The sequence below is a fragment of the Arctopsyche grandis genome, chromosome 5 (genome assembly GCF_051622035.1).
Source record: "Arctopsyche grandis isolate Sample6627 chromosome 5, ASM5162203v2, whole genome shotgun sequence".
Classification (NCBI taxonomy): Eukaryota; Metazoa; Arthropoda; class Insecta; order Trichoptera; family Hydropsychidae; genus Arctopsyche; species Arctopsyche grandis.
The window spans coordinates 13,571,161-13,583,554 of NC_135359.1; the positions used below are offsets into that span (position 1 = coordinate 13,571,161).

The window sequence follows — 12,394 nt, forward strand, 5'->3', positions numbered from 1 at the left end:
CATATAATATGTAATGAGAAAATGCAAATATATTAATTTCTTTAAAAACGATAAATCCGTTTTAATTAAGATTGAAAAACCTACAAAACGTTCAATACGAAAAAAGTAGTTGGTGTATTAAATGAAAAATTTTTGATGTTTCTAGTAAATTTCTTTCATTATGTATTTGCACTCTTCTATAATGCACTTTCAAATTTTATTTAATGTTTATTCAATTTTTTAATTAAAAAAAAAGAAATGGTTTTTAAATTTATTTTGTTTAATATCTTTTAAATTTGATAAATTATTTTTTATATGAAATAGATTTATTTTTAGTTTTGCACTGTATCAGATATTCTGTAAAATGAATAATTAATCATACTTCATATTAGTTATAGAGTTGTAAAATATCTTTCAGCACAATATTTTTAAGATATTTAAGACATTCACTGCAATAATATATAGTTACACATATACTCATATAATGAAATTGTTATAAACATTTTTTTTCTACATTACTACTAATTTGAACACTATTTGTTGAATTTTGTTATTATATTAGATTGCACTCTCTCTTTGTGTTTATTATATAGGAAAAATTTAATATGATATATATTTGTAAAACAGTTAAGTTTTTGTGCTATATTTATGACAATACTGTAAAACAATAAATGTTTCTAAAATTTTGCAGTACATTTAAATGTGTTTAACATTTTAATGATAATTATGTAAAAAAACATGTATCAAAATTAACTACAATAAAACAATAAGCAAATTATGTGTTTTTGTGCTACTTTCACTAAACATACTTTATTGCATCATTTGAATTTTCAATCAAAATACACACTGATTTTCACCAGTTTCAAATATAATACATATGGCTTTCTATACAAATTTTAATTTACTTTACACAATACAGCTATTTATGTATTTCATTCATTGTTACTACGTCTTACATTCGTAGCTTTTCCTGGAAACCCTTTTGCATACGGTGGCTTCGCATTTGTCGAAACATAAAAAATGCCCCGTGAACTGAAAGGCAAATTTTAAATATCATGTGTTGTAAGTATTTTTATATTAATGAACACTTTTAAACTCACTTTTGATCGATATGCTCTCCCATTAGAACATATTCATTATCTCTAGGTTCACACCAACCAATTAAATATGACACTAAATTTGGACACGGACCTGCCCAAAAGCCATTTGGACTATTAATCGACTCTATAAAATATGGTGTCACTTTTGTATGATCACATGACAAAGTTTCTGTAAATAAATTTATTTAAAATATATATAATGTATTATGTAAGGAATATTAAGTCGATTATTGGAGTACATGTGTACATTAAGTTATATCATATAGGTACATGTATACAAATACATATACAACGTTGGTTTTATTTAAGTATGCTGACTATAATATGTATGTATATAGAATTTCTTACTGAATATTGTGTCATGTGCACATCCAGGTTGACTTGTACCACCATTTAAATAAAAGTCTGCATGTCCATTTGGTCCCCATTGTCCCAAAATACCAGCACCCGTATGTAAAACATCTACGAAGTTAGCATCGGAAGGATCCAAGTCACGTGATCGATTATTTCCCATATAAAAGACAATTGTGGGATCCAAACCTATAAAAAATACAAATTAATATTTAATATTTAAAAAAATAGGTAAAAAACTACATAAGATATAAAAAAAAGTAAAAACGTATACCGGTAATTCTACCCAATTTTCCAGATTCCAAATGATTGGCAACTAATCCAGCAATATGTGCTCCAACACTGTATCCAATCAAATGCAAACGATCTGGCTGAACTCCTTTAGGATGATATTGAAGATATTCAACTAGTTGGGCTATACACTGGCTGCAAAACCTCGGACCCCATGCTATCTAGTGCCAAGTTTAATTTTTCCCTTAGACTGTCATTCTTTTATTTTAATTATATGCATATGCAACTAAATCTTTTTTATAATATATATATATATATATATATATATATATATATATATATATATATATATATATATATATATATATATATATATATTGTATTAGTTTATTTAAACGTCACCTGACTTAAACACGGCTCTGTTACCAAAGTGCCATAGTCCACGATGATTATGTTATAATCACCTCTTGTAAAGTAAGCTTTACGCATGTCTGTACTAGGTGATAAATTTCTACCTCCACCAAAACCATGGATCACTATTTTAACAGGATGAATGGGATTGAATCTAGACCTTTGTAATGAACTTTGTTTCCTTACGTCTAATAGTTCACCATATTCTTGGGTACTCCTTTATTATAATAAAATAAAATTAAGTATTAATAAATGTTAGACACACACAAAATTTAAAATATCATATACAACATTAAAAACATACCTAGTGAACAAAAAAAATTGTATTCTTTGATGTGGACATCTGAATGGTGGATTGAGGCAAGATGTTGTATTGAAAAGATCAGCTACATTTTCAGGTCTCTTTGGTAAATCATCTTCTTGACAATTTGTATCTTAAATTTATGAATATTGGTTTTTGATTAGTATAACACATATGTTTATTTATTTAATATACTTGGAATAAGATAAATTGTACCTAATTGTACATAAGATAAATTGAGCTAGCCTTCATATCTAATAAAAATCTTTCGTATATGTATTATTTCAAAATCAATAGCAAAATGAATGATTAAAAAAGCCATGTAATGAAGCTTATTTTGCATAAGAGTTTTACAGCACTGGGATGCATGTAAACTTAAGGTAATAAAATTTAAAAAATGTATTATACATTTTCATAGTATTATTTAAAAAAATATGTATTATAAAATCAGTCATTGACTATACGTAATGTTTAATGACAAAGATTTATATTAAAACTGTCGAAATTTCGCTATAGAATTTTCCCACAGCAACCAAAGATTATTCACTACATGAATTCGAGAAGGCAAAACAACAATGGATTATCCAATCTTTATTGTTAGAATTTAATTTTCTTTTTCCGCATACCTGTTTTCTGTATTCGATATAATAGATGTATAAAAATTGTCTGAATTTGAGTTCATATAATACACGAAAAATATATTGGCAAATATTTTCGTAATGCGTATATAATTCTACCGATTTTATGATTCATATTTATACATGATATTATGAATGCGATTTATAAATTATTAACACATATGCATTTATTTTTAATATACATATACATATGCATCTACATATATATATATATATATATATATATATATATATATATATATATATATATATATATATATATATATATATATATATATATATATATATATATATATATATATATATATATATATATATAAATTATATATATATATATATATATATATATATATATATATATATATATATATATATATATATATATATATATATATATATTAATATGTAGGTTAAATACATATAATTGAACTATGTCTTTGTTCAAATCTATTACACCTTATTTCAAGTTCAACATTTATAAATTATACCAATGAATTTGTCTGATTCCAGAAACATATTAAGCACAATGTAGGAACTTTTTTACATAGCTCCTTTACGTTTCACTTACTATTACAACTAAGAGGACTTTTTTATATCTTTCATCTCTTATTTCAATTTTAATTTTGATTATTATGATAATACCATTGGGATATATGTCGCCGTTCATTAACTGACAGATTATCTTTGATCTTTATAACATACTACCCGGCATCGCTCGGTATTTGTAATATAAACCGCTTTAACATGGCCAATCTAGTAGTAAATATTTTATTAAATTTATTTGAATAGTTTTATTTTATTAAAATTTATTCGAATATTCATTTGGTGGTTAATTAAATTGAACTTCACGGAATCTACGACCCAAACAAACATACTTACATACAAAGTCTCTTTCGAAATTATATATTAGATTATATATTCAGCAATGCCAAGTATATCTGCTAGTTATCAATTAGAGATTCGTTTATAATAAGTTTAATTTGCGTTTTCCATGTGAAGTGTTCTCTGAGAGAAACTCTAAATGTAAATATGTACATAATATGCAGACTTATGTACATACAGTTTAATTATTATTTTAAATGCACAATTAACATTTAAAATAAATTTTTAATTAAGAGTTCTATACTAACATTTTCTCAATTGAAATTTTAATGATTACGAATTAAAATACCTAGCCTACTAAAAAATTTATCTGAACATTCATATATTCCTATTACAGCACTTTCTTATTCTCGGTCGAATGCCTATGTGTGTCCAATGCCATCTTTGTAATCGTTTTTCAATTGACTTATTATTATAACACAAGTATGTTATTATGGTGCTAGTTTCGATTGTAAGATATGATATTTACATATATTAGAGAAGTTTTATTTTTTGTATGATTAAAAATATATTTGTACAATGCACATTACATATACCTAGAGCCATTATGAGCCATTATGTATGTATTCCAAATATTAAACATACATATATATCTCATATATACTTAATTATTAGCATTATTGAGCAACATTTTAAATCAGTAAATATCCTTGATATTTGTATATGTAAATATTTCTTCTCAATAACAAATTGTGTAATATTTTAATTAAAATACACATATAAATGGAATCTAAGCATCGCACAAAGTTTATTTCAATGACTAAGAATAATCATGCATAGGTTTATATTTTTTTTATTGACTGATTTATAAACTACATTTATCTACATACAATGTATCTACATATTATATTATATATGAGCCATTATGATCTTTGAAAGTTACGAAAGTCCAATTTTTAGTTCCAAAAACACTATTTCTGTTTGATATGTCCGCGATCCAATAAGTCCAGAATCTCGGAAAAGCAGAACTTATTACAGGCCACCAGTATTTTTAAAATTTGTTAAACGAAAAATATTATATTTGATGTTTTGCGAAATATTTCTCGAAATGAAGAAAAATGAGCTTATGGCACTTTCAAATATAACGGCTCATATATGTAATATATATAACATATGTACATATCAGTGGAGTGCGCTGAAATTCTCTCTCTTTTTGACGTACAGCCTTACTTAATGTGCACGAACGGGATACAAGAGGAACAGCCTGTTCCTCTTGTATCCTGCTCGTGCACATTAAGTAAGGCTGTACGACAAAAAGAGAGAGAATTTCAGCGCACGCCACTGGTACATATGTACATATATTCATGGCGTATAACATATGGTTGATCTTTTCAACTCTTTCATGGACAATATAGGCGAACGGTGTTGAACTGTATCGTGTAGGAGTTGTAAATACATACTTAAAATATCATTAAAGATAGTTTGTCACAACAAATTATTCATAAAGCAACCTTCAAACTGAAATTAGCCTTTCGAATTATATAATAATAATAAGGAATCAATGTTCATACATATACATAAGTATATATATAGTTATTTGAACATAAAAAATAAAAGACATTGGCCTAATTTGAAATTCCAAAAATCTCTATTTAACGTTTAATTTTGATTAGAAACAACTTCTTAATTTGATGTAAATCTTTTGAAATAAATTAACAATACACATAATATTTATCAGCACATAATTTTTAGCTGTCTGTCAATGAAATTTGATAGATGAACAAAATATTTAATTAATGTTTATAAAAAATAATTTAATAGTTTCAAACTATCAACATGCAATAGATACATGCAATTTAAGCAGTATTTTATAAATACATACATATACTATCTATCCTTTTTATTAGGATAATCGTTGCCGATCCATTCATCATAACTTATAACCATTTTAACATGAAACTTGAATACCAATAAAGCAAAAGCAATCTAAATTAAAATAATTGCAGTAAGAGTCTTATAATTGTATCAGTTTTGACACACTAAGTGTGTTCTATTTCCTGATTACTATTTCTGTGTAAATTACTAGAAATCCTGTTCAGGAAAACCAATCACATAGATTGCAATGGAAAGCACTAGCAACAGGTAAAGTGGTCAAACGCCACAACGTTTATTAAAAGCTGTATACAATTGCAATACATTTCAACTCAAATATGTAGTTTTCAAATATTTCAAGATATTTTCACATTATGAATATTAAAATCATCAATTAAATTAAAAATAACAAAATTATTTTTTGTTATTTGGTTTAACACGATTTAATTTATTTTCAACCATTTTTATATACATTGGGATTTAATATAATATTTTATTACAAGCCGAGCCTCCCAGCAATTTAGCTAACTGTAAACTAAAGTAAAGTATTTGATAGATTTAAAATAATTCTCTCTCCATTTAAGAATATACCTTATTGAAACAAATGAAATACATACATACATATATGTATATGTATATAATAAGGTGACCATTTTTTCTAAATTCAAAAAACCAGGACATTTTAAATCATATTTCTAAATACTTCAATTTTTTTAAACGAAGATTAAAGAATCATAGACGCACATTTATGAAAAAATAAATTCATTTTCTTGTATGCTCTTATAAAACTCTACACAAGACTGGTTAAAATTATATATATAGTGATTAGCAAACATTTTAAGGTTTCAACATTCAATTTCGATTTATCACTGGACTATATATTGTTCATCAAAGTAAAAAATCCTATGGCTGGTGAAATTGTTCCTGATAAATGGAAACAAAATTTGACTAATTTGCCAATATTTTTGTAGGAGACATCATTTTCGCCGAAAAATTTGTATATTTATCCATCTATTAGATAAATAAATTCTGTGACATAAAAAATTGTACTGGTTACCTGGACAGATACCCAAAATATCACTACTGTCCTGGTAAAATTAGTACGAATGACCACCTTAGTATATAAATATGTACATAGTATGATTACCTTTGTAATGAATATTTTTCTTCAAAGTAATCGTTTTATTGATTGTTTATTACATTTAATTGAATCTACATACTATACAAGGATACAAAAATATCGGTAGAGGTTGTACAAGTTGATTTAAACGGAATTGCAGCTTTTTATTACTCGCTTTTAAACAAACGCTTCTATGCAACCTTGGCATGTTTCGAATTCATGAACTTGAAAGTCGAATCGCGGTTACCAGAATGGTCCATTACAAGATCGCGTCGCGGAACCGTAAACGATAATAACAACAGACGATAAAAAAGAGGAAAAACAGTCGATTGCACAAATGGATATGAATAAACACATAGAAAGTGGCAATTGTAAAATAGACAGTCAACGTTCGGCAACAATGTGACGTTTGCTTAAATATGCAGTTTTAGACGACGATGGCCGCAATGACGAATATATTAACCGGCCTCTACTTTCACTGTTCCACGTTGGTTTCGGACTACTGACTTTCTTGAGACTGTGAACATTGAACGTACATATAATACGTATTATTATATATCGCATTTAACACCTTAACGTGCACGTATTTGGAACGCGACCGTGATTTTTCGACAATTCCGCTCAACCGTGGGTGGTTCTCATCGCACATGAAACCTTGTGCTTTTGTTCGTTTGCTTCAAATTTCTCGATTTCTGTTGGCACGTCAGTTTATTATGCAACTATTATAAAATATATTTCTGAAACGTGTTTTCACAGAATATGTCATGTATGGTACTTGATGGTTATTTAAGGCAACCAATGTCAACACCGTTTATTGAAAAGAGTGAAGGGTTATTAATTAATTCATTTATTCTATCTCAATGACATTCATATTAATATATTATATAAACTGTATCAGCACATAATATGTACATACATGTTGCTATTGATCTGAACTTTAATTTTATTTTCATATACATTATATTATTAAATATGAAAGACTTTCTATTCAATGGTCATCATATATGTAATATTGCTATTCTGTGTGCCTGTGTAAGATAACGCTCGCCATACTATAATAGTCGTTTCGATTCGACATAAATACATACATATGTACGTCACAGCTAAAACACTGCGAACAAAACGTATGAATATAATAACGAAAGAAAAAAAACTTCAATATATACTGTTTGCTACCAATGTTTCCTCTAGGCTAATAGACGACGCCAAATCTGTTAACATTTAGCGCCATCTATTGAAAATTTATTTAATTTTTTGTTTTTCTCTTGGTGTTTTATATTGTTTATATGTATTTTAGGTATTTATTTATTTACTGTTTATATGTAGGTAGATTTCACCATTATTTTTTTTTCATAATTAACAATTAAATACAAATATTAAATTAAATATATTAAGGTATTTTAAAAAAAATCAGCCGCGTGCGGATCAAACACGGGACTGACACATTTATTTTAATTTTTTTATTTAATAACTTAATATGCCAACACCCATGCGATGATATTTCATCGGGTACAACACTAGTACATATGTATTTTATATTATTAAAAATGAAAAACTTTATTTTCAATGGCCAAGTATTATAATTGTAAGAAAAATGAATAATTGTGTATATTTTACTATATTATATTATTCTCAAACTAAAAATAATTAAAGCTTTATTTCAGATGTTACTAAAAAAATATTCATCTCTTTGAATATACATACATATATAGATGCAGGTCAATTGAAAAAGTTTAAGCAAATTCTAATTTAATATTTTTCAATAGTATATTATTATTTCACAAACAATTTACTGTGTGAATATTATAAACGCATCAATTATTATATATGTATACCTATCAAAATTTTCATTTTAATTAATTATAGTGAACTAAATTTTTAGATGAGAGATTTTAATCTGAAAAAAATATTTGTGAACTTAATAAATCGTTCTATTATGAGTACATCCATACATACATATATGTACTTGAATTACACGATTCTAAATTACAACAGAAAACAAAAATGCGGTAGTAACAACAATTAATTTGTATTTTACGTGGGAATATGTATGTAAGTGTATAGTAAGTATTTCAGTAATAATCTATTGTTTATGTAAAAATATATACAATATTTTGATTTTCATATTGATGATTTAATGATGAATTTCGGCTTAAATCGATCGATTAAACATCTTACGTTGGTATTGTACGTTATTATTGCTTGTACCAAAGTGAAACTGTTTTCTCTACTCCTTCCGCATGCCTAATTATAAGATTAACTCGCAGCTTAAAATATATTTTCGAAATGTATATACATACAAGGACTTTTTTTTTATTGGGTCGTTTTCTTTTTTATTTATGAATATGACATTGTAAATGGAATGTTTCAAGGAAAACATGATTAGTTGATTCAAAAAATGTGACTAAATTAATATTTTCATCGATCTTACTCAATACAATGAATAATAATTTATATTGATTGAAGAACATGTGCGAATTTAAAATATAAATATAAACATAAAAAATAACATTATCTAGTAATTTACATTTACAGATATTAATTGTACATTCAAATTTTACAGATTTGTATTCTACATATAAAATTCTTACCGATAATTTGAAATATTAAATGGAATATTGCAAATAGTGCAATCTTCTTGCTCCCCATTATTGAAATATTAACATGTTTCATCTTCAGCATGTCCAATTGTTTAACACTTAACATTTATGTAAATCACGTTTGTATAATATTATTTTGCGGAATCAAAGCTTTACACTGAATTTTTTCACAAAACTCACAATACTATATGAGACATATCTCATCATCAATTAATTTAATATGTAAAATTTTCCATAATATTATTTTAATGTTTTTAAGAAATATATCACAATCTGAAAACGTGCGAACACGACGGGTACCAGAATACGTCTGTAGCGAGAAAGTGAATCCAGTATCCACTCTACAGATAAATACCTTGCGCGATTAAAAATCAGTGCTCTCAAACAGTTGGTAAATAATAAGCGTGAATTTAAACATGTCCATGAAGCAATATAAACTTATTTAAATAAGTAAGTAGCGTGACCAAAATTATCTGGGTTGACGCCGTCTAAAATTGTATTACTCATAGATACCCAAATAGAGATATTGACAGAATTTCAATAAATGCCGAGTATTTGAAATGTGTGAATACATTTCATATTACGTATTTCGAATTACATACTCCATTAAATTGGTTCAAATGTTCACTGGTTTATTTTATTTGACAGTCGCTAAGTTACTTAATAAGTAGTCGATGTGAGTTTCGGTCGTTCGTTATTCGGATTAAACTTTTTTTATATAAGAATCGTTTAAAAGTGCGTGTGTTATTAAATTTAAAGCTACGGATTTAATGCCTTAGTGGTGTGTTTTGAATAACTTGTTTTTAAATTAAGCACTGTGACTCAATTAATACTTGAAAATATTAACGGAATTTTCACCTGGAAAAATAATTTAAAAAGTTCATTTGTTTCTTTGTATGAAAATAATTTTGAATAAAATATCTCAGTGTTTGTAACAATAAAAAAAACAGTGTTCGTTTGTTTGATCGTGAAAATTAATATGCTGCAAACAAATGGAGTAAACTCATTTGGTACTTTGTGTTTGGACTATTGGCGATATTCAAGATTAAGATTTTGGGTGACAAAGCTCAGAACAACACAATAATTAAGGTACGTCCCTTGAAATTTTTTGCGGAGAAAAAAATGTTGATGATCACTGTGCAATGCAGATGGTGACTGTATAAACCTGTATTTTGCACTTCAATCTTACAGGTCACTTTTTTCTTTGTACATTACAGCAAGATAATATCATACACGTACAATTTCACTTTCGAAGCCATCCATAGCGTACCCACATTTTATATAATATTTATTATGTATGTATATGGTGTAAGAGCGGGTGTATATTAAGAATTTTGCGTACATTTGCATGTATATTCTAAATACATAAAAGCAACTTACATTGTAAATATAAGGAATTTTCTACGATTTCTCATTTTATTGCCAGTGGCTGATTTACGCACTGGCAGGTAAGGCGCTCGCCTCGGTCCACACGAAACCATTGCTCACTCCGGAATAATCTGATGTACCATGTGTAAGTTTCACACCACAGCGTACCCAATCCATGTATGTATCTATTGTCTAGACACGTAAAGGTCTACCATGGTCTGAGTCTATTGAATTTATTTTTCTGCGAGAACTCCAGCGTATCCTTTGTTCGGGCACTTACTGAGTCTCGTTAGCCTAATCCTGGGTTTCTATTATTCACCTACGAATGCACTTAGACAGTGGATACTCTCTCTCATGTTCCCACGTTACAATAGTTTTTCAAATCCAATACGACATGATGAAAATTGAATCTCTTTCTGAAGAAAAAAAGTATTATATTTCCTAGAACCTCCACATTTTTTATTATTGGCCAGAACTTATTTATAGCAGGAATTTTAACATCTTCGCCTTGAACTTGGTGTGCAAATAACGTTTTACTTTTATCGTTTTCTCAAAATATTGCAGGGAAAATATATAAATGTCAATGGGGTGCTAATGCGCGCACGTACAGATTTCCGAAAATGCATTAAGCTCGACTTTCATTTTTATCTGGCAACATATAGGGAAATTTTTAGTCTACGAACGACGGTTAACAACCGTTGATCGATCTCAATAGAAAATAGTAGCTTCCACCTTCTCGTGGTCCTCATCAAACAGATTTATTAATACGAAGTTCTTCTTCTTCTCAATGCCCTGTCCGCTACCGGACGCCGGTGACCACCTCGTCGATTATTTGAAGATATCCGCATCGGTCTTCAGCGGCTCGGAATAGATCTTCGGTGCTCATATCGGTCCACATGCGCATGTTTCGAAGCCAAGACAACTTCTTCCTGCCAATCCATTTTTTACCTTCTATTTTTCCCATGGTTATCAAATGGAGAACTTCGTATTTTGGACCCCGTATCATGTGTCCTAGGTACTTCATCTTTCTCCGCTTGATGACAGAAACAAGTTCATTGCCTCTCCCTATGATGCCGAGGATAGCTTCATTTGATATTTTTTTGGTCCACGTGATCTTCGGCATACGCCTGTAGACCCACATCTCAAAAGCTTCGATGCGGCTGATCATCCTGGTCTTCCTCGGAGTCCACGTTTCACATCCATGTAGTAACACTGTCCAGACGTAACTCTTCGCGAATCTCAAGCGTACGAAGATGGAGATGCTTATTTGTAAGTGCCGCCTTCATTTTGATAAACGCTGTTCTAGCCATCTTGATGCGGATTCTTAGATCTTCATCTGGGTCCATCTCTTCATTTAACCAGGTACCCAGGTATTTGAATCTTTTAACTTTTTCTAACATCTCTCCATCCAACGTTAGATCACTGGTGTCTGTTTGCATTCTTTAAATATTCATTTCAATAAAGTTACTTTTTCTACATTTTTGGTAACGTTTTTGACAAAGAATAGCTTTATCATATTGTATTACAGCGAAAAAAATCTCTGTTTTAGTTGGAACATATGTTAAGTGTAATGGTGGTTGGAAGGTACATAGGTTTGAAAC

The 12,394-nt window shown here is 28.3% G+C and overlaps 1 protein-coding gene across 1 annotated transcript; it reads right to left on the reverse strand.

The window, feature by feature from the left end:
* Positions 1 to 489: 489 nt before the first annotated feature.
* Positions 490 to 9,739, reverse strand: LOC143911831 (phospholipase A1 member A). The gene is made up of 7 exons (XM_077430890.1): positions 9,417 to 9,739; positions 2,377 to 2,506; positions 2,064 to 2,289; positions 1,705 to 1,882; positions 1,428 to 1,619; positions 1,080 to 1,248; positions 490 to 1,011 (listed from the first exon to the last, which is right to left on the reverse strand). Exons 1-7 carry the CDS (start codon positions 9,529 to 9,531, stop codon positions 912 to 914), a joined length of 1,110 nt encoding a protein of 369 aa, XP_077287016.1. The 5' UTR covers positions 9,532 to 9,739; the 3' UTR covers positions 490 to 911.
* Positions 9,740 to 12,394: the final 2,655 nt, after the last annotated feature.